The 24,054-nt window shown below is 43.3% G+C and overlaps 1 protein-coding gene across 6 annotated transcripts in view; it reads right to left on the bottom strand.

The window, feature by feature from the left end:
* Positions 1-3,250: 3,250 nt before the first annotated feature.
* Positions 3,251-24,054, bottom strand: part of pde7a (phosphodiesterase 7A) — a 29,417-nt gene continuing 8,613 nt past the window's right edge. The window contains exons 1-12 of one of the 6 annotated variants that reach the window (XM_037078652.1): positions 22,372-23,588; positions 12,718-12,778; positions 9,332-9,421; positions 8,333-8,496; positions 8,162-8,225; positions 6,672-6,868; positions 6,391-6,522; positions 6,196-6,287; positions 5,875-6,019; positions 5,681-5,777; positions 5,434-5,514; positions 3,251-5,227 (exon numbers count right to left, since the gene is read on the bottom strand). In XM_037078652.1, coding sequence (XP_036934547.1) covers positions 4,968-5,227; positions 5,434-5,514; positions 5,681-5,777; positions 5,875-6,019; positions 6,196-6,287; positions 6,391-6,522; positions 6,672-6,868; positions 8,162-8,225; positions 8,333-8,496; positions 9,332-9,421; positions 12,718-12,778; positions 22,372-22,509 — 1,521 coding nt within the window. In that variant the 5' untranslated portion in view covers positions 22,510-23,588 and the 3' untranslated portion in view covers positions 3,251-4,967. Of the gene's footprint in view, positions 5,228-5,433; positions 5,515-5,680; positions 5,778-5,874; positions 6,020-6,195; positions 6,288-6,390; positions 6,523-6,671; positions 6,869-8,161; positions 8,226-8,332; positions 8,497-9,331; positions 9,422-12,717; positions 12,779-12,870; positions 12,912-22,371; positions 23,589-24,054 lie in introns of those variants that run through there. The other 5 variants (XM_037078653.1, XM_037078657.1, XM_037078658.1 and 2 more) reach the window with 5 other exon arrangements.

Genomic DNA, 24,054 nt, shown 5'->3' with positions numbered 1-24,054 from the left:
ACTCTGATGTCAGAAAAACTAGGAACAACATGACAAAAATCAACATGGCGGTGATCAAGGACCTTAAGAAGGAGTTTGGCTCTTGTAAAATGATACTGGAGGCTTCAATGGCAGAGAACAATCCAGCTTTTGATAGAGCTGTGATTAAGTGTCTGAAAACCCACCTGGATGACCTCTACAGACCGAAAAGGTCTGCTTTTACCAGGTTCTTCATAAGGGTGGGTAAAGCTCTAACCAAACCCTTTAGGTGCTGTTTCTCTGACTGTAGTGATGACTAGATAACCATCTCCGACTTTTTCACCTCCCCCGCAGCGATGCTTGCAGCGATCATCTCGAAGGAAACAGGTTCACAAATGATCACACCTTCCATCTCACCTGACCTGCAGTAGGTCAGATGAAGTGGAAATTAGCTGTGGAACTAGAGAACTTCTTTCCTTCAAGATGAGCGGCTTCAACGGACCTTTCTCACAGTGATGGTCAAGGTTGGATTCCCAGCCTAGATCTTTACTCTGTGTAGTTTCTTGACTCCCTTGGTTAGTAGGGTTTCCTCCGAGTTGCTTCGGTTCCCCCAATGATACATTTGTATTATTAAAAAAAAATTGCTAACCAGGCCATGGAGGCAATGCATCGTGGGCAGCGGCGATGACTAAATTACAATCTTCCTCTTTTTCACCTCTGCTTGCGTCTTTGAAATCTCAAAACGTGCTGCATTCATCTTGAAGGAAACAAAAGGTTTACAAACCATCACAACTGTCATCCCACCGACTTGTAGTAGGTCAGAGTGGAGGGGCAGCTGTGGTCAAAAAATTGAGAACTTCTTTCCTTCAAGATGAACTTCTTCAACAGACCTTTCTCACAGTGATGATCAGGGTTGGATTCCCAGCCTTGATCCTTACTCTGTGTAGTTTCTTGACTCCCTTGGTTAGTAGGGTTTCCTCTGAGTTGCTTCAGTTCCCCCAATGATACATTTTGTATTATTAAAAAAATTGCTAACCAGGCCATGGAGGCAATGCATCGTGGGCAGCGGCGATGACTAAATCACTATCTCTCTCTTTTTCACCTCCCCTCGCTTCTTTAAATTCTTGAAGCTTGCTGCATTCATCTTGAAGGAACCAAACCCGCCGTTTACAAACCATCTCAACTTTCATCCCACCTCTTTCCTTCAAGGTGAATGCCTTTTATGGACCTTTCTCATAGTGGCTTTTTTGACATAACTATTCCCTGACAGCAAAACTGCTCCGGCAAACAAGAGCAAAATCACCACTGTGAGAAACATCCCGTTTCCCCCCACATAGAAAATAAATGCAATCCAATATAACAATTATTAAAAATAAAATAATCAAAATTGAAAAAAGAAAAAAAAATGTCTGTATTTTTAAAATGTATACTCAAGCTGATTCAAGTGAAAATAAATCATGTGCATTTATATAAACATTTTATTTCGATTACTTTTTATTAATTATATATATATATATATATATATATATATATATATATATATATATATATATATATACACCTGGTAACAACAGTTTTGTTGGTACATGTTGTTCCATTGTTCAATTTAAGAAAAAAAAACTGTATTATGAACTTAGGTTCTTACATCAAAAGCAATTTTCTTTTGCACAATACAGTTTCAGAGTACTTCTTCAGGACATTTTCAGCTTTTTACTCAGTAAAGTTTGTGTTGACTGAGAAAAGTGAGTAATATAAGTTATATAGTAATATCCTGGTAGTACCCTGCAAACCAGACAAGTCTTCCATTTACAGTCCAGTTTCCTCTTACTTATTGAGTAAATTGGCAAGAATAAAGTCAGTATTACCCAGACAACCCTACAGAGAGAAAGTACTCCGGTGGTGTGTGTTACCAAGTAAGGATTGATGTCACTTGTCAGCTTAAATAGAAAAATGTACATAGTTTCCAAAGTAAGTTAAGGTCAATTGTGTGAAACTTCGAGCACAACAAGCTGAGCACAATACTGTGACTGGATGGGTGTAGCTGGATCCTCCCTCAACAAGGCATCTGCAGGTGCTTGTCATCTCCTCGTGGTGTCAGCAGGTGGAGCCGGGTCCTCGCTGATGTGACATCACATGCAGACCACAAGTTTCTGTGCTGCTCCTCCAGGTCTGACCTCACAGAGGCACAAAGACAAGATACAGACTCAGAGTGGAGCAACCATGAGAACATTTCTTTACTGTTGTGGAGTTTGTGTAAGACATCATATGATGATAAAAATCAGTTCGTAATAAATAACAGATAATAAATATCCAAGAAAATGAATGAATGTGATTTTGTTTCCACTGTTATGACATTTAAAGCATGCTTGTAAACCATCTGCAGGGATTTTCCTGTTGATATTTTTCTGATAGTTACCAGTACAGCCTATATACATTTGATATTTTAAAAGTCTGAACTGACTTTTCATGGCTGTCATGTCCATTAACCCAGAGGGACAATGACTCCTGGTAGCTTGAAGTCATTAGACCTTTTTTTTTCTTAATTTCTTGCACAAAATCAAGTAATCTGTTTATCATTAGTATGGATGCTGATTCAACGCTGCTCTTCCAGTTTATTAGTATTCTGTATTCCATACGTTTTTCAAAGGATTCCCCTCTTACAAACCGTTCGACTTCTACATTATCACTACTACTTCACCTACTACTCTTTCTTCTACTGATACTACATGAGGGTTTTTCAGCAGTGTAGATTCATGCAATTTCGGGCAATTATTTTCCAGCATATTCAGCAGTTTTTTGTTGTTTTGTTTTACAATTACATCAGCTATAAGCATTCATACTGTATTTTCCGTAAGAAATAGAATTTTTCTAGTTTCATGTGCAAACAGCCTCCAGAAAATACACATTTAACTGGTTATGAAAAGTTCTTTCTGCCATCATCAACCTTGGTTATATTTGTCTTTTACTAAAAATGGAATATCAATATTTTTCAAGGTATTGTGTCAAAGTAAGAGATGTAAGTATTGTTACAACAGTAGTCCACAGGCATGGCAACACACTCAACCAAAGAATGGAAGTCACTTGTAGCAGCTTTAACCTTGATTTGTGTTTCAAAAGTTCCATGTTGGGTCCTGGAAGTTGAGAAAACTGAGCCTGGGGGAAAAAAATAAATGTGTGGGGACCCTTCTTCATTTTGTATTGCTTCTAAGTAGTTAGGACAAGTCAAAGGCAAGGGAAAAGTTGCCCTACTAAGATTAATAAAAGGCTTACTTAACTGTGTGCAAGTCAAAGAAACATTTGTCAACAACAGGTTTTATTATTCAAATTGTAACTGCAACAGGCATGTATCAAAAAGGTCAATACAGCAAAGCCTTTACAAAATCTGGCTCGACACTTAAGTCTTCCCAAAAATGGCTGTCGCAACAAATTGTAAACAGTTTTATCAACAGTCTTACAGCACTTACAGCAAAATACAAATCAGCTAAAGTAAGAAAAGCACCTGTTATCTTTCAAAATGTTTAAACACAAAACACAATTTGTGCCACTGTACAGAATCAAAGTAGACAAACCAAACACAAAGAAATGGAATGTTCAAAGTCACTCGGCCATTTTTGTTTCCATACAAAAAAAAAAAAAAAAAAAGAAGGAAAGGACAGCTGGAGTTGTTCCTCACAACAAAAAGGCAAAGGGATCGGACAGTGCATTCAAAGACAAGCACACCATGCACTTGATGGGAACAGGAGCTGGTTTGGTCACTTAGCATAGTTTGTGCATAGTTATAAGGCATCAATCGAGCAGTCCTTTAGGTTGCATGTGGCTGAGAGAGACAATCTGCGGAGAGGGAGAGTCTCCTTCAGTAGATCCTAGACAGGAAAACAAAACAAAAACAAACCAACAACCTTGCATCGCCTGCAGTCACCTTCCTCCCCCTCTCCCTCTTGAAAAGAGACTGGCAAAACCCCTGAGCGAGTCGAGTTGCGTGGAGTGGAGTTCCAGGTGAGATGCATGTGCAGTGAGTAACTGATCTCCAGTCTGGGAGGGAAGTTCAACCAGCACTGGAACAGTCGGAAACATCATCAGGAAAGGGCTAATTTTCTACAATACCTTTCGCAGGGGTCTCTCCGAGGTGTCACGGAGACGAAAGCTGCACAATCCAAAACCAATCGTTATTTGGGAGTGCAAGAACACATTGTAGCACAGGTGGAGTTACTTATGGCATCTGGTGTGTTTGAATAAGGTTCTGCTCATGGCTTCAACAGTGGGATGACAGTTCAAAACGAGTGGTTCTTCACATCTGTGCTTCGAAGGCAAACCGTGGAGCTGACGTGATTCACTTCAGTTCAAGGGATAGAAACAACAAAACAAGGAGATGCGTAAACAGTCTTCGTAGAGGCAGCAAAAGGACTGGGCTTGTCACATTTTTTTTTTCTTGTTATTTCTGTTTTTTTTTTTTGTTTTTTTTTTTTACATGAGGAAGAATCTTCAATACGAATGCAACACGGCTTTAAGTCTTAGAAGGGTGTCATGTCTGAATACTCAAGTTGTCTCAGTCAATGCAGTTCGGATCATTCTTCAAATCTTTGTTTTCAAATGGCACTTCAAAATACCAGGAAAAAAAAAATGTCTTCTTCAGTTCGTATACTGCTTTCCCCTTAAGGTTCACCAACACAGAAAGTGGTGTGTTCAGTCAGTAATGCCAAAACTACAGTGGACAAATAAATAAAATAAAGCAAATAAAAGAAAAATACAGCAGTAGCCAAATGAGGTATCTATGTATTGCTCTATGCCAAAAGAGGAATTAAAAATTAAATAAATTAAATAAAATCAGTGGTTTATCAAGATGGGAGGCAAAAGCAACAAAACATAAACAAGTTGTTAGGATCAGGTGGGGCAGCGGCAGGGGGGCTGCAGGCCATAACATGCCCCACCCGGCCCCCAGTGTGTGGTGAGGCCCGAGGCCGGGAGGGTCAGGGGTCAGGAGGTTGAGGTGAAAGGGCACACGAGGAGTGTCAGGATTCTCTGCTTCCCTGAGGTATTTCTTTGGAGCTGGTTCCTCCTGTGTTGCCGTCTTTTTGGGCGGCAGCGTCTTCTACGTCGGTGCCGGCCGTGCTGGGCTCCACCTCCTCGGAGACGGAGGTTTGTTCCTGCTGTAGGCCACTCCAGCTGGCCTTGTTCAGCCCCATGTGGCCAAGCATGGTCTGGGACAGACGTGTGTCAGAGAAACGGGCCCACTCTGCAAACAGCGGCTCGGCCACGTACGTCATGAAGCCTGGAGGGGGAGACGAGGTGGCAGATGAACACCAGGGCTAAAGATGAAATATTCTTGTACTGAAGTAAAAGTATCAATACCATCGTATAAAAATGATTTGTTACTTGTTAAAAAAAAGTACAAGTACCTCAAAACTCTTACCAATGTAAAAACAAGCTATATGTGACTGAATCTGAATACAACAAACAAACAACACAGATACTTGCCTATTTGAATGTTGCCAACTGTGTTAGCCACTCTGTCACAAAGTGGGCTGACTTCAAGTTTGTGCTTCTTCTCAATGTCTCCTAGAAGAGCATGACAAAATGTTATTCATATATAAGGTATTATATGGCATTGTATGTTCTAATATTATAGAACTGATTGATAATAGAGAATAAACACACTGAATAACAAAGGAATTAACGGTTAGTAATGACAATATAAGAGCTGGCAACAGGATAAAAAGAAAACCTTGTTGGAAGAACTCCTTGGTCACTTTCTCGCTCCACTGTTTGCTCAGCTCCCAGGGTCTGCAGGGGTTGCAGATGTCCGCACACTTCAGAGCCATCTGTACATGGTGGGCAGAAAAAACAAAAACAAAATAAGAGCTCACAGTTCTTCCTGAGATGCAGGAGTTGTGTGTGGTGACCGAGGAGGACACCGACCTGCAGGAGAAAGTGACGGTGGCTGGCGTTGCTCAGGCACAGGTTCTCCTGGTCCAGGTGCAGGCGAAACTTGGACAGGTAATCGTTCTGTCTGCTGATGTCCGTGGCCAGGATTAAAGAGCCTAACTCCCTCTCCATGTTCAGGCTGAAGGGTCAGAAAGACAAAATGATCAGACTATTAAGCACCAACTGTGGTATCCAGTATCATTTCCTCTGTAAAACTGAGCAGATATGTGTTTTGAAACATGTATTATCTTTCAACAGAAGCTTTCTAATATGGTTTTCCTGGTGCACTCAGCATCAGTGCCGTGTCAGGCCGACCTGTCTTCAGCAGGCAGATGGGAGAACAGCCCAGTCTCTCTCAGCAGGCCCACTGCCGACTTCCAGTGGTGGTTTTCCAGAACTGAGGTATTCTGCATGTTGAAAAGTGTGCACGGAAGATTTCATTTAATAAATCATATGATTTCATCCCCTACTGTACTTTCAGGCTAAAGAGTGACCATTTTGTGGTTTTACCCTATAGAGTGTAGCTAGATAGTGGTCAGTCTTGATGAGGAAAGGCTGGTTGACCCCTGGATGGTCCAGGTCGTGTGTGGCGGCCGCTAGGAGTCCCAGCAGGATGTCACGGGAGGTCAGAGACTTGGCGAGCTGCAGTCACAACGAGCACATAAATTATGATGCGTGATTTTTACAACACAAATACCGCTCAAATGATGCTTTTCCAGGATAAGAAAGAAAGGGTTAAAGGAAGTTTCCCGAGCCAAAAGGAACCAAAATGTCTTGTTTGCATTTCTCACCATGGGTTCCCGCATGTAGCAGTACATGGCCTGTGTGACATCTGCAGCGTGGACTGCGTTGTGGTAGGGGTTGTCGCTGTGGTAGTCCTCCTGGACCATGACCAGGAACCTCCAGAGTTTGACCATGTCCAGCTGGTAGAGCTCCACCAGGCCATACTGGTTCAGCAGGTGGAAGGTCAGAGTGATCAGGCTGTTTCCTGAACAAGAAGACAAGCAGAGTTAGCGTTTGTCTGGTTTGTGTATCTCTTTTCAGATGTATTAAACAAGAGGAACTGCTGTCACAATGTAAAACATCATCCATCTATTTGCTAAGACAGTAATGTTTTCACCCGTCTGTTTTTGTTGGTTGGTTTGTTAGCAGGATCACACAAAAACTACTGAACGGATTTCATTAAAACGTGGATTGCGGATGGGTCCCAGCCCAGAACAGCCCCCCATTCATCTTGGTGCAGATCCAGGAATGTTTTTCTCAGTTTCGTTTACCTTGCATTTATTTGCATTTTTGTTAATTTGTCAGAGAACAATTAAATGATCTTGATGAAAAAAAAAAACCATCAGGAGTATTTAGGTGGCTTGGGACTGTCGGGCGCTCTACTGACTATCATTGTAGGTTTTTTTTTTTCCTAACCTTCCTCATTTCCCGTAACTACTTCTTTATGTGATTTTCATCCTTTTATCTGCTCCCAAAGCACTCTGGCACTGCAGCCGTTATCTCTTCCCATCCATTTCTCTATCTCCTGCTATTGAGTTACACAGTATATATCAAGACAGATGCGTGGCCAAACATATAATAACCAAGAACATACTTCGTTCTGCTCATGTTTGGTCTGACTCATGCCCCTTATTCATAATACAACATATCTTGTGTCTGGAGCCCCTTTCCAGTCTGTTGTACCAAGGCTACTGTTGGTTGCAGGAGGATCTACTATACAATTTTACACCAGCACAGCAGGTTTTTTAAAAATGGGCAAACCCGCTAAAAAAAATAGGTGATTAACTATTATTCAAGTGCAGGAAAAGGGGTGAAAATGTGCATGTCCATCTTTGTGTTTCCATCAGTGCTGATTGGAGGTGGAGCCAACAAATACTTGTGACTTGTGAATGAATGGCGACAGTACCCTTTACCTGATGATGACACTGGATAGTTGTTAGCCTGGGTTTAGAGTCTATTGAACAATGGTTAGATCACTGCATTGGAAAAATTGCTAATATATTGTTGTGTACTCTCCCAAAAGCAAATGACAACAAAACAAACCAAAGACAGCAGGATTCTCTGATCTGTTTTCTCTTTTTCAAAATAAAATTCAGTGATTTATAATAGAGGTAATCATGATACAGTAAATCCTCCGTGTCGGCCAGCATCCAATAGATGGCACCATTGGTAACACATTCAGTCCAAGGCTGGTTTAAAACTGGATACCCCTGTCAGCACTGAATCACTTCTGTCATCACGACTTTTAATTCAACTTCTTTCATCATATTTGACCTACCGTTTGTCAACCTATCGAAGAGGAAAATGTCAAAGTTCCAGTTCCCGACTTTTTCCAGCATGCACTGTGAGAGAGGAAAAAAAAAGAAGCACGGGATTAGGGATGAGACGTCTGAACAAAGCAAATCATGTGCTATGATGGTATCATTATATAAAAAGGAGTGTGTCATACTCTGGCCTGTCCAGTGTAGTCTTCATCCAGGATGTGGAGGGGGATCTGCTGGGGGACTCCTCGCAGCAGACGGGATGAGTGCAGGTACCTCTGGAAGCTGAGCAGTCTGTGGACCCTCCTCTCCGGGGCAGAGCTCGCCGACGTGGACCCACAGCCCAGCCGCGCTGCGCACACACACACAAATTGACAAAAGATTTAACATTTAAAATATGTAACAATGCTTTTTGGTTTATGTTTCACTTCACAAGCTCATTAGGCTCAGAGAATCATTTTGGCTGCACAAACTCGGTGGGGATCTGACACCAACACAGAGATATACAAACAGTCGCTGCTGACACAGCCGCCCACTCGTAAGCCTTTCGTCTGGGATCACACAGCAGACATGCTTTGTCAGTGGTCTCTCTCTCTCTCTCTCTCCCTCACACTCACATCTAAACACACACACACACACACACACACACACACACACATACACACACACACACATGCACAGAAGCACTGTGTCTGAATAAACCGTGACTGCAATCCGGAAACACGTCAGCATGAGGACGGATTACTTTTGGGTCAAGATGTCAACACACACACTGACATGCACACACACACACACACACACACACACACACACACACACACACACACACACACACACACACACACACACACACACACACACACACACACACACACACACACACACACACACACACGACCTCTTTGTAACCATTTGAGTTTTCAAAGTAGATTTCACTGAGTGGGAAAACTGCTATTTTCTCACACGCCTATTCACAAAGCTTTGATAAAAACAATCCTTTCACAAGGTGTACACTTAGACACACGTTGGTCGTTATCGTTATTTGAAACGCTGTGAAAGCACCGCACAAACATCTGTCAATCTGGCTGCGAGTTAACAAACTGTATTCGGAAGCTACAGTTTGATAATGTCTCTCGTTATCAGCTAGGCTGGCGAAGTCGGGGTGATTGGCTGCAATTTATACTCACTGTGAAGAGTTCGGAAGTCGATGCACAGGTACGGGTGGGAGCTTCTTCGTTCCGGTTCAAATCCAACCTGACTTCTGACTCTCACATCTCCTAGAAGAAATCAGCACTTATTTCCTCAAGATTCATGTGGTTTGAAAAGAAAAGTGTCCGAATGTGCTAGGCCGAAAAGTATTTACAAATGTTCTCGATTATATACTGGAATTTATTTTGTGCGAGTGCCACAAGAATGGACTTTACCACAGGACAATGAAGAGTCGCCAATGTATTAATGTAAGAAAACGAAAAAAGTTTAAACCAGCCAAATTTCTGGTAAAGCATGCATGTGGCTAGAAGGTTTGCTTCACTTCACCAGTCAAAAAGACAATAGTTATCTATTGAGTGGCTGGTAAAACTGTCACTAGCTATTTGGTCAGTGGACAGATGTTTTTTTTGCACCCCACCAACACGACTGAAATCCTGTCTTCCATTTCAGCATATCGCAGTTCCATGAGGCAAACAGAATATTTAGCATCGTAGAAGGTTTTTTTTATCATAAAAAGCTGAAACAGATTCCAGTAAGGAGCTTGTAAATTTGAGACAAAACTTTATCCTCAACCATTTTGTTAGAAATCAGTTGAATTTTAGTTAGATGGTTGCTTCCAAAGCCTCATGGGAGCTGTAGACCTTGAATGCAATTAAAATAATAATTAATAATTTTGTCTTTTTTCTTTTAAATATGTGGCATCAGGACTCTGGATTAACTTTTCACACTGGTACGCCTGACTTTTTTAGTTAGTCGCACCAGTACATAATTTAGCTGTGTCCAGTAATACATTTACATTTACATTTTATCTATGAACTGTAAAAAGCAAAAAAGTGAAGACATCTTTAGTGCTTGTGAAACTCAAATAAATACAGATATGAACATAAAGTGTTATTAAGGTATTATAAAAGAAAGATTAATAAAAAAAAAATGCTTACACTTGCTCTACATACTATAGAACATAATCACACCTGCTAAATTTCAGCTGCAGTAGTGTGACCAGTGAAAATGTTTTGTTGCAAACTTCCAGCACATGTGTGACCTAAATGGTTGCGCCCTGGAGATCACTTCTTTGTTGTCTGTATAGTGCAGGATATGCATTTACAGAAGCTCGGATTGTGGACGGAAAACCCACTGTCACGTTTCAGCTTTTTATGATAGTTAAGAAATCCAATGTATGAAAGCATTGAAAGTCAAGCAGGATTTTCCTTCTCTATTGTCAAAATGTGGTAAAACCCATCATTTTGGTACTCTAAAATAAGCAATAGAGATTTTGTAAATACTATTGGACCCAAGTCTGGCGTATCCTATCCATGTGTGGGCACAGTCACGCACAAACACACACTCCCACGTCCCAAAAGAGAAAATTCAATGGACAGACAAGTCAATCAAACAGCTGAGCATGCAATGCCATGTCAGGACAGTCTGATCTACTATTAGTACTCAAAGCCACTGAGTGTGACCTACAGTATAGTCTGTCTGTTTTAAGAAGTCAGGCAGAAGAACAGGGAGAGGCTCGGACAAAACATACGGCAGCCGGCCTGCTTGTAGACTGCAGTCAGGAGCAGTGAGAGCACAGTGAGGTGACGGGATGGTGCTATGACACTGATGCAGTAAAATGCCGGTGTGTCGGTCCAGGCAACACTCTATATGCGGCAAGACTGTGTGGCAGTGTACTCGTCAAGGTGCTTAACGGTGCAATGGTATGTTTCCAGCATGGCACTTCTGAACGTGTCGCGTGTGCATTAGAATTAAAGTCAAAGCAATCACACAGGTGTTTTTACCCCAACCAGCATGTTACTTACTTGCACACAGCTGTTTGAATACTACACAAGCTCCTATCAAAATACCAGAAACTAAGAATTACAATTCAGTCCATAACGATGCTCAACAGTATTTCTGAAAAGCTGCTTGTGAAGTTGTTGGTATGAATGTGGAGGGTGAAACCGTATCGGTGGTGTGTCACGTGCAGAAACGTAAATTATGACCAAAACACACTACAATTCATGCATTCCTAAGCAGTTAGGGTGTGTGTGCCTGGATGTATATACATCTGTCATATCTGCAGATGCATGTGCTAGGGCTCAGCACGTGTGTGCGTGCGTGTGTGTGATTAGTGTGTTATGAGAGTCACAGGGTCCATGTTTCCCCTGTGGTGCATTAGTGCTGGCGCTCTGGGGTGGATGTAGGTCATGTCATTATAACTGATGCGGCGAAAGCTCCGAGTCCAGCTATTTGAAAGCACATCAGCATTAACTTGGCAGACTGAACCCTGGCCCAGGCAAACACCAGTCTGCATTAACGTGCTTCTCCTCACACTCGATTTAATATAAAATCTACAGACACAGATGCTTTAGGCCCGTAGCGTATGAGATTGCCATCATACTTAGCCAAGTAAAATGATTAAAAAGCTAAAGCTCCTTCAGTCAGCTCAATAAATCGCTGTTACTGTGACTGGACGCACGTGGCAGCAGTCGACTCACGGGCATTACAAAGCTGGAGAGAAACAAAGTATAGCAATATTATGTGAACTATGTGGAGCTACAGCAAACAGGCTTCCAACAAAGACTTTCAGTAAGCCCTAAACTGCCCTGGCTGTTTAATGCTTCCTGCCTACTCACTATGCTTCACAGGAGCAATCTAATGTCTATGAACGACACTGACAGGATGTCACTCTGAGCAGTTCTAGTTTCTTCCTTTCTGCTCGCAGCCAGTCACACCATTCGATTTATGAATTGAGGGTGGCAAAAGTTGCACGGAGGGCGCATCTTTGCGCAGTAGTCCGATGTCAGGGGTACATCCAGGCTCTAATCGCTCCATTATCCCCAATAACCTTATTGATTAGAAAGCCAAGGCTGATCTGGCGGCTTCCTGGATGCATTTGACTCCATCTGCCTGGCAGAGCTCCAAGCTCTCCATCCTCTCATCCATTTTCTAAACTGCTTATCCTGTGTGGGGTGACCGAGGGCAGCACTGGGCAAATGGACACACAGGCGTGTACAGCAACACAAAAACACACTCTGCTAATGAGTCCATTTCTGGACACAAACGTGATCAACCTACACTCAACATTAAAAGATGCACACAACCCAAATCTATTCTGATTGAGGGATTACCAAAAGGCCAGGGATTGAGTGGACATGCACTCTTGTGCGTCCACAGCTCTTTATAATCTCTGTATCCCTCTGTCCATCCAACCACTTCCTATCTCACTGCTTTTTAAGCCAATGTGTATTAAGGAAATGGATTTGAGCACAGGCAGAGATGTGTGTGTGTGTGTGTGTGTGTGTGTGTGTGTGTGTGTATGTGTGTTTCTACTGAAAATACATGTGCTTGTATGCACTGAGAGCGGGGAAACACTTACCTAGCATACGGATGTACAGCGCCGTCTGGTCGGAGCTGTCGTAGGAGATCGCCCCCCGTCTCTGAACAAACAAAAAGAAACATGATCAACAAACTGCTATTATACCAATACAAAGTATGTCATTGTGATGATCTAGTAGGTCAGCCCACCAACCGTAACTGGCTGTTATGTGATGTGGGTGGTATCACAACCCCATCTCCTCCAAACACACACCGAAAAAAAAACGCATAAAAAGACTTAAGCAAGTGGAGGGTTGTGCAATGTGGTGTCTACTGTTGGTTCTAATCTGCTGTGTGTGTGTGTGTGTGTGTGTGTGTGTGTGTGTGTGTGTGTGTGTGTGTGTGTGTGTGTGTGTGTGTGTGTGTGTGTGTGTGTGTGTGTGTGTGTGTGTGTGAGTGAGTGCAAACTGCCACACTGATAAACATGTTCCAGCTCCATATCATCAGCCTGATACGGCACTTCACTGCTGCTATCAGTCATGTGAGAAACACACGTGTTATGTCTGCACACGCACACAGAAACTATTTTGGGTCCCATCCAACGACGCTCTCCGATATTTTGACTTGTCATTATCAGTCTGCCTCAAACGACACAGTTCACTGTAGTACACTGTATATTGATAAAATGACTCCTCTAACCTGACGTCAGCAGGCAGACGCAATTTGAATGAATTTGAATTTGTATTTAAATTGACTTTAGTGGAACTGACATCGGGGACAATAACTGCGGTCCATCAACCTTCAGATCAATATTGTTCCAAAAGAGCCAAGTATTTCATAAAACATGAATGATATGAGTAAAAAAAAATTCTAGTTAGCATCTCTAAATTTATATTTTCTTCCCTGCAAGATTAATCTAATGAACTCAACGCTGCATGCAGACTTTATCTAAAAAGCAGCTACAGTTGTCAGCCCACCAACTTTAGTGACGATCTGGTAACTGTTGTGCAATATAAAATTATCAAAATCTGAATTTGGACATTTGATTTGGACTTTTTCCACATGTGTTGCAAATCTTGGGGAGTCCCCTCACTTACCATTTTACAAAATGTCTTTGTACGAATCAGAATGCAAAAACATCGGCCAGTATGCAGCAAAGTTCATGTCGATATTATTATGATGATATTACACCAGAGAAAAGTTCTGAGCAAGCATAGCAAGTTCTTGTTTTTAAATAAAATGATCAACACCATAGAAAACCGCTCGGCTAAGATGTAAACTTAGCTGCCCTAACTATGAACTTATTCTGTTGATAATCAAATGTAGAAAAAAAGAACAAAACAAAACACCACAGTACTCTGCTGTTGCATGCTGCACGTGCAAATTAAGGCAAAAACTTCTTCCAAGCATGTCTTCCAAACACACGTCTAAACGGATACACAGAGCGAGAATGTTTGCTTTGTAAAATACCCAAATCCATGTGAACAATGCCTGAGGGTGCTTCTGTTGACCTCGGAACAATTTGCCAAAATATGGGTGAAGATCCAAACAAATCAAACTGGTAAGTTGTCTGTTTCATCTTGTGTCTGCAGCACCATCCAGCGCAGCAGCGGAGCCTCGAGCACAGTGGTAGTTGTAGCAGGTATGACTGTGGTAACTGCATATTTGCTCTGTCGACTGACAGCTGCTCCGGGCTACACTGAGGTGTTGGCTCACCTCTCTGTGCACTCTGCACATCCCCACCCCCTCCAGCCCTACTCTCCCTTCTGGGGCTACCCTCGTCTAGGGTTTCCCCATTCCACAGGCAGCCTGCACGACTGGCCGGTGGACACTGACGGACTCTGTCTAAGATCTGGGACCATTTAATGACAACCATCAACTGGCCACACCACAAACATCTGCAAACACAAATGGACACGCTTGTACACTCATTACTTCATATACTTAGGATTATTGTCAAATCTCCTTCACACACATGCACACACCTGACACTGTCTGTCCTCTAAGCTCAGGACAGACGCCGATCTAAAGCTAATATTTTACCTGCTAGCAAACAGCTCGACTCAGGCAGGGTAATCTGCAAGGCAGTATTTTAGTGTCAACAGGCCTCTGTGTTTACACACAGCACCAGTGGTTAGTGTGAATATTATAGATTGTGTATCTAGAATGGGTGTGCATGTTTTTGTGTGTGTGTGTGTGTGTGTGTGTGTGTGTGTGTGTGTGTGTGTGTGTGTGTGTGTGTGTGTGTGTGTGTGTGTGTGTGTGCGTGTGTATGCGAGTGTGTAAGGGGATTGGTATCGGCTGTAACATGCGTGGGAACTGTATAATGCTGGCTCCATGGCTGGGAATGGAAGAGTGACCAGCTCTGCCAACACTTGCCCAAACAAACCTTTTGGCTAGAGCTTGCTGCAAACACACACACACACACACACACACACACACACACACACACAAACTCATACACTCAAACAGGGCCAGCCACCAGTTGGCACTTAAGAGGACACTGGCATGTGCTCCCTTGTGAGTTGGTGAGAAGGAGGCGGCAGTGCAAACACTTTGTCAATGTCACATTCCCACTGCGAACGGTTGGGAAAGTCACGTTTTACCCTTGAAACGACCAGCCCACAAACACATACACCTCGGCCACGCCTCACAATGCCAAGTGCCAACACACACACACAAAAAAAAACATAGTGGTCCCGTCATGGTCCAACATGAACTCAGGCCCCTTTGAAAGTGCTGTGTTATTTGGCATTTATGCTTCACAGCTGAAGGTAATGGGAAATAGGGGAGAGAGAAAGATGCAGCATGTCGAAGGACTTCATGTCACAGATGCATTATTCGTTTATTGAAATCTCCTTTGCACGTTGTCCCTCAGTGCACGGGCTTATCATACATTTTAATCGTATGAAACAACAGGAATGTAGTCCGGCAGTGGTTAATCTTTTAGTGTAAGCTGCCTGCCTGATCTAAAAAAGGTTTTTCTGACTGTATCTTACATCACTTCGCAGCAGAACTTGGGACGGTTAGGAGGGTTGTTTGCGTTCCTGTTGCAACGACAGGACAATATTACTCCACATATTGAGCCCGAACCGAAAAACGTTAAGCATGTTAAGTTAATGTCGCAGCAAACTGACAAGCTCAATTTGCATCCTTCATGCCAGAAGCCAGAAAGAGCTCAACATTTTGTACAGCTGCTTGACAATAAAAGCTTTCTGTAAGCCAGATAGCTTCTGGAAAGGTTCAGCTATGAAGCAGCTGCAGGAGGTCATGACTTGTTATGAATCGACTGCGAGCTCTATTGTTTGATGAATCCGTCACAGTCTAACAGTGGTTAGACTTAAAGATGCTGGCAATAAGCAGAACTAAGTTGAATGTTAACCCTCAAACTGGAGACATGTGGGTGGTTCAGTGCCCATATCACGAGTTCTGATCGCAGTTGTTCGCTGATGTGCCACAGCGAAGGTATCTAGCTTGTACAAACACAGATAACAACATCCGAGGCATTATTTTGAGTTTATTGGGGGATATATGAAGCTTGGATTTGCATGTACGCCTCATTACCAACACTGTCAGTTATAAGGGCCATAAACTGAAAAGACATGTATTTACCGTAGGACAGCTGTGTCACTGGCACTACAAACCATGGCATTTGGGTTTTCATCACCAGATTGAAGCATGCAGAGTTGTGTCGCAGGAGACGGGGACTGACGTTTTTCAAAAGTTTGTGTTCAGCTCGCCACTTCCAGGCGTTTTTGGGGAGCCGTGTTCAGTTACTGCCAGTGAAAATATTTCCTGATTTTGCAGCTTCATAACAAAAGGATTTTTAAAAATAAATAAATAACAGGTGGATTTTATTTTTATACAAAATAAAATTGGGCGTATCCATTAATAGCTTGTCACTATAAATCACTTGTAGAGCTTTGTTAGTGGCGATTCTTCAATAGGGAGCAAGGAAGGGCAACAGTCGCTCCTTTAACAACTATTCAAGACGAGTGCATCATTAATTAAGGACACAACTTTAAGTGGGTAGCCCTAAAATTCCACCCAACTTCTTGAAACAATTTAAACAGGCACTGATTGGTCAATTGTAAGAAAAAGTTAAGTCAAGGTATAATGTGGAGCAGCTGATGGTTCCGGATTCTTAAATGTAAACATTTAATTTTTTTGTCATTAATGACAGTAACTGAGGGGTCTCTGGGTTGAGTGTTGCCTGCCTAAAACAGGCCCTGAGGTTACATTTAACCGATTAACAATGTCCTAAAGCGGTTGCAGGCTACGTTCTTTCTAGTGAATCTCCATGAAGCTCTACAAGTTTAACTTCAACTACTACTTTATTTTGGAGCGGATATGGAAACAGGTCGGATTTACAGCCCGTAGGTGTTCAGAGCGAGCGTTAACTCAGTTTTGTTTCGAGTTTACCGTCAGCAACAGTCGGCTCATTGTGCTGCCCGCAATTCCACGTGAGCTCGTTTACATACGGCTCTGTTTCTTATCACAGCTTAGTCCCGCTGCCTGAGGTTACAGCACTCAGGTTTCTAAGGTCAGGGGGTCATGTGATGTCAAAACTTTCGACTGGATGTGTTACTCCAAGGCTTCAATGTTTGACATTTTCTGACTCCTACACTTCAAAACATGCTAACAGCATCACAGTGGTTCAAAAATGCGAACTCAGGTGACTTTACTGGAATCTGGTGATCATCTGCGAGTAAAGGTGTGCTGAATAACTGGTTTCTGTCCCCAGTAACAGGAACCTTATTGTCATGGTGACGTTTAGTCAAGGCTAACTGTACTATGTGTCTATGTGTTTGTGTTTATGTGTGTGTGTGTCTGTTTAAACCAAAAAGGCTCTGGCCGAGTTGCAAGAACTCAAATTCAAAGCTGCCCAGTAGCTTTTTCAAACAAGCTCTCTTGTCATCATAGCATTGTGATTGAGCTGATATTGCAGTCTGACGCCCTTTGAATGGCATTCAACGGTCCAGTGCGCAGTGCAGCATTCTCATACTTCCTTGTCTCAAGCATAGACTTTAAAACCTACTTTTATTATGTCATTTAGCTGTAAAAAAAAAAAAAAGAAAAAAAAGAAAAGAAAATCTAGTCTTTAGCTGACGACAGGCTCAACTGCAGTCAGTGAGTCAGCTGGGGCCAAGCAATGAGGAAGCCAGCAGTATTCCTATAAACTGTCATTTCAGAAACAAAGCAGTGCGCACACGTAGATGTAAATTCTCCAGATAAAAGCTGCTGGACTCAGCACAGTTTTATAAACTGAAAGCTTCCTTCTGAGTTATGACCTCTTGCAGCGCTACACTGTGTGGGACGGCACATTCCAGTAACTGAGTGCTAGGCCATAAACGCGGACAGGTTTGGATTGAGTGAGTATGTGTGTGTGTGTGTGTGTGTGTGTTTTTGTGCACCAGCCGTTGCATACACAAAAGCCCTAGATGGAGTCTACCTGCTGTAGGAGAGTTTTATGAGAACACTGTCCACTCTGACACACTCCAGCTGCAGTGAGTTTTTGAGAGAGAGGGCTGCTGGTTTGAGGGGAGGCCCGGGGTGAACTGGCCCGATGCCTTGGCCAGCGAATGACGAGGCGGTGTTGTCGCCAAAGAACAAAAGAAGCATGCTTGTCGAGCGGTAATATATCTGTAACCAATATTTGTTTTACTGGCGGCGAGAGTGTCTTAAAATGATTTAAGCCTTCTTTACACACAGTGCTTAAAAAGGGCCTTGTGTAAATGTGCTTTAAGCAGCGCTCTATGAAACAAGTAGAGTTAACGGGTGGGGGAAGGGGGAGACTTGCTCCATATTCTCACAGGCTGTCTACCCCTGCACAGGAATTTCATTCATTTTTAAACATCATCCCCAGGCTCTAATTGCTTCTCTGGGGCCAGCTTAATACCCCCCAACCCCCTTGGAAGTCTTAACCTTCTGAGGGAGAGCAAACAAACCCATAGTTGCCAAACAATGCGCCTGCGGACAACTCTGTAATGTTTAAAAACTAGCAACTGGTAAATAAAGTCTTCCTTCCTGTATAGGCTCATCTCATAAGTATAAAAGACTACAGTAAACATAATTAACATTCAGCCGGAGCGGTTGGCCTCTGACGTTGTGTCCGTTACTGTGTTGATGTGTGGAACCACATTCTCACGGCCGATTGCACTCAACACTGCAGCACAAAAACAGAATGGTCATGTGATAAGAGAGGCCCCACGCAGAGAGAGGCAGACAGCGAAACAAGGAGAGTGTGTTTAAATAAAGACAGGGCGAAAGGTTTGTTTATTTACTAAATAATACACATCCTCGCTTGATAACAAACAGTGCCATTCACTCCGGCTCATTCACATTTGGCAGAGAACCTGGGTCTGGCAGGGAGAGAGTTAAAGTTTTTGTGAAAGGTTGTGAAACACCCAGCTCAGAGTCTGAGCGGCTCCTTCAGCATTCTTACCACATCCTGAAACTACGTCAATCCGATGGCACTGTGCACAAAAAAAAGCCTTATCGCTTCAGTTAAAATCAACAGAGTAACTCCCTCAGAAAGAAGCACTGTTGTCTGTATTCCCTTATGCCTTATCATGTCCTGCACCGAAACATCCATAGTGCGGATGAAATCATCGGCGCTATCTCCCGTCTTTACGCACAGGCCCATCATCAACTCCTGTCGCATCTAAAAATCAGAAGGAGCCGATCTGGGGTCAGTGGCCTAGACACATATGCTGATATCTCTGACTCTGATATGATGGACTGAGCTGGCAGCAGGTCGGTGTTTCCCGTCCGAGCCGCTTTCCTCCCATTATTGCTGAAAGCCATGTGACTGCTAAGGCAACATCAATACCGTGCATCTGTTTATTGATTCTTGCATCTCTGCTAGGGGTTTTTTTTTTTCCTGTTATGAAAAAGGTGTCAATTGCACAGCCTCATCCGACCATGTGACTGTGTGTGAATGTGTCGCTAGTACCAAATCCTGACAGCCAGCCACATGGCATCGAAACTTAATCTCAGTCCTGCAATGCGCATCATCTCAGACGTGCGATGTCAAACTTCATGTGCGAATACACGTGTGTTTTGCAGTTGAAATGAGAACCACATGAGCTTTTGTTCTTTGTGACTCCTCAGCTCACACTCCTGCACCAAACCAATACTTCGGTCCAGTGTTTACCCCTCACTCCAGAGAAGCCAAAGGGGACCAGCGTGCCTCACTACATACAGCACAAGCAAATTCAAATAATCCTCCATGACACTTTCAGGAATTAGCCAACATGCATTCTAATAAAAAATGAAAACAATAGAGGCGTTGTAATAGACGAATGAGCCCATTTATTTAATGCCGTTGCTGTTTTCAACGCCTCTTCATTGGCATATTTACACCCATTGTAAGCATTCCACGACCACAGAGTGACATATTCTTCTGAGACTGTGTCGTGTCTTCAACCCTACATGTCCTCTGTTTACAAGAGGAAATGTCTTCATCTGCGAGGGAAGGGGGGGGGGGGGGGGCTTAAAGGAGAAAGAGAAAGAAAGAGAGGGAGCTTGTGAGTGAGCGGAACAAGATAGCCGGAGAAAGAAAAGAGACTGAGACTCCGGCCATCTGTGAGTCTGGCAGCGATCCAAACCACTGCCCACAGAGCCCAGGCACATGCCTAACTGCCTCTTTCTGCAATGGTCGTCCAGAACTGCTTCCACAAACAACAGGCCTGTGGAACCACACACAAAAACACAGCAGCCACCAAGGACAAATGCACCCTTATGGTCATAAATAGGGCCCGAAACACAATATTTGTAGAAGTGTAATTGCTCTGTGACAAAGGCTGAGTGACACTGCTGTATGCGCACATGCATGTTCGCCCCGTTCTGCCAGTGTTCAGCGAGAAGCAAAAAAAAAGACAAATGACTATGTCAGCAGGTCTTTATGTTAAATTACTGCATCTATCGCTGTCGCTGAAAGGAAAAAAAAAGGTTTGTAAACCTCATGCAATTCAACAATGTCTCCACAAATATGACATGCAGATCATTATTGTTTCACTGGAAACTCACTTAGCACTACAAAGTGCACTGCTTGCTGCAAATGACCCCTCTTTTCACAACAAAGCAGCACGATGACAAACACACCTCACACCTGCCAATTGAAAATGAACTTTGGCCCACTTGAGAGATCAACTGTTGATATCCTACCAAGAGACACAATAGCTTTACGCTTGTGTTTGTATGCGGAGCATAAGCAATCAAGCATTGTGCTGAGATGGGTTTTCTCCTGAGGTTTTGGGACCTCTCCAGGGAACCCTCCTGTGGGGCTGCGGTGTGAGAAGCAACCAGCAGGGAAGGCGCTGGACAGCTACAGGCCCTGAGATTAGTTTTATAAGTCTAACTAAGTGATGATGGATTTGTAGAATTATATATGGATAGAAAGATAAGTGGATGGTCCAAAAAGTCTTGTGTAGCCAGTTTATCCAACATTTCATGAAAAAAAAAAAAATCTGTCAACCCTGTGAAAAAAGGCACCACTGGCGATGAGAGACATTATGGGCCTTTGATAGCCGCGGCTACGCATTAGTCTTTGAGGGAGCTGGCCGTGATGGTGTTGCAGGTTCAAAGCGGACACACATGGGTGGTTATGTGGAGCAGCGTCTTGCACAAAGCACTAATGGATGGCTCATTGAAGAAGGGGATGCTAACAAACGTGAAAACAGTGACTTAAAGCTTAGTTAATGTGTTGAGAGACACTGTTCATGACCAACTAGCGGAAACGTGACCCAAAGGGATGACAATAAACCCGCTGTTTTTGTGCAAAACCACTGAAGCAATAGAGAGGACGGCCCAAAATGTGAGGAAAGAGTTCACTGACTCATGTCTTGATGTGCAACTCTTCTCTGAGCTGAGGCACACGTGTTACAGCTAGTTAAGTGAGTGTACTGCACCTAATGGACAGTACATCATTGGAGACACATGCTTATACAGTACACAACGGTGACTCAGTGCTTGGCTCTAATGCATTGGAGATGTATTGTACTGCTGTGCCAGTTTCACTGTGTACATGAGAGTCAAGCAAAACATGACCTCCCCCAACTACATGAAGATGTGCTGTTGTGGCCTGGGTTTTTTTCTTCGTCTTCCACCGCAGAGGAGAAATATAGAGGCAGGCTCACCAGAGGCACATTTTCAAGTATTCAAGACTCTGAGAAAGCAGGAAGTTCAAGTATGACTCAATGATTTATGTTTCTTTCTGTCAATGTGTCAAGGGTCTGTTAACACAAATAACAGTGTGGCACGTTCCCTCCTGACAAACGTAGCGAGTCCCAGGAGTGAGCTGGTGTACTTCAGGCATCAGGCTGCCAGCGGCTGGCTAAAGTGTAAGCCAAGAGGGCCTTTATCTGTGAGCAACATGCACAAATGCAAAGTGGTTTCAGGAGATGGCTGCTTGGTGTGTGTTTAAGGTGTAATAGATAAGAACATGTTGTATGAGTGTGCAAATGAGTGTTCACTGTGTGTGTGTGTGTGTGTGTGTGTGTGTGTGTGTGTGTGTGTGTGTGTGTGTGTGTGTTAGGGCCTAGATATCCAACAACCACCTGCAAGATTCCTGTGGATTATTCATGTATTGGTTTAGGTGCTGCGTTCAAAAGACCGTGTGAACCCCAAGAGCCAAACCCACTGTGACTAAATGTCATAAAAACCGGAGATGAGCATGATTTAAAAAAAATAAAAATAAAATAAATGTATTTACCTGTGACAGCTGTCTCGGATCAGGAGCCCCGAAGAGAGAAGAGCTGGAGCTGAAACTAATGGCTCCCCTCCGGCTGAGGACATGCTTGGGAACCGGCCTGTCTAGAGGCAAAACCGGCAGCTGATAACATACTTCCATTGAATAATCAGGGGCTGGATCCGGATCAAAAATTTAAAAAAGAAAGAAAAAAAAAAGGAAAGAAAAATCAAACGTATAGTTGGAAAGGATAATGCGAAGATAGATGACTGGTGAGTTAGAAAAAAAAAATCTCCCAAAGCCGAAAAAAAAAATTAAAAAAAATCTCTCAATATTGTAGAAACGATCTGCTGTCGAGCTGCAAAGTATTTCTGTTCATTATGAGCGACTCAAAACTTGTCCAGATCGCCTTCATTGATGCTGCGTCTCATCTACCTCCACCGCTTCACCTCCTTTGGTGTCATCCTGCCAGGGGGGAGACAGAGGAAAAAAATCATGCTGCTGTTGCATTCGCTCCTTTCCTTCTCATTTTACTCAAATCCGGGCCCACGGACGACGAGACCTTCTTGCCATTTTCTGGGTCTTTATGAAAACGCTTCCTCATTTTCACAGCAGGAAAAAAACGTCCGCTCGCTTGCGCTTCGTCGCGTCCACGGATCCGCAGCTATCACATATCCCGAAATGAAAACAAAAGGCACGACCACTTCCAAAAAATGTCATCAACATATCATAGTGTGAGTGTGAGTGTGTGTGTGTTGGTACGCCGGCGGATGAGGTGAGGCAGCTCCAGGATGTGAGACCCCCTTCTTCTTCTTCTTTTTCTTTTTCTTCTTCTTCTCCTCCGTCAGCCGTGGCCGGGAGCTGCTGCTTCTTCTTCTCTCATTCAGACTCGCACGAAATAAAAATCAACATGTAGGGCTTCCCGTCTTTTCTCCGGAGCTGCATGATGAAGGAGCAGTTGTCTAATTCACCGCTGACCGTGGAGCACAAAGTGTCTGGCTCAGAGAGGGAAACCCCGACGTTCATCCCATCCACTGCGGTTCCGGTGGTTTTAGAGGACACGTAATGGCACGTAAAGCGAAGATACCGACCGAAAAACGACAAATGAATCACCTTAAGTGTGGCTATTCCCCTATAACTACCTACCTATCGTCCTAAACGTTAGCCTACTGTATGGTTTTAAAGCACACACCACCTGCCAGAGATGGTGCTGTTGGAGCTAGCGAAAAACGCCCTTGTCTAAAATCGACCAATGGCGTCCTGCCAGTGATTGTTACCTCAACGCTCATTGGACAGAAGCACCCCCGACGTATAAACCGATGTTCAGGATTGGCTGCGCGGCCAGGGCGATCCCAAGACCCATATGAGCAGTCGTTTGCAGACGGCGTGGACTTTCTCAAGGGTATTCCTCCACAACGGGGCTTGCCCTGCAGCGGTCCACATCATTGCCTGTGATTACCTTCCTCTCATGACTCATACTACTTGGGAGCTGAGACTCACCGGGAGTTTGAAATGCAGCCTGGGAAATACAGCAAAAATGTTGCAGCTCTGTTGAGGCAATCTGCTCCATATGACAGCATGGTGACTCAAAACACATGCAGATTGTATAGTAAAGCAGACTCTTGAGTTACTCATTTTCTTGTGTGGGTTTAACATATACTGGACCACAGCTGACTCCATGGTTCAGCCAATTTATCAAATAATCTC

This window comes from Acanthopagrus latus, chromosome 19, assembly GCF_904848185.1.
Source record: "Acanthopagrus latus isolate v.2019 chromosome 19, fAcaLat1.1, whole genome shotgun sequence".
In the NCBI taxonomy this organism is placed as follows: Eukaryota; Metazoa; Chordata; class Actinopteri; order Spariformes; family Sparidae; genus Acanthopagrus; species Acanthopagrus latus.
Note: the sequence above shows the minus strand (reverse complement) of the source record. Positions and strands in the feature narration are given on the sequence as shown.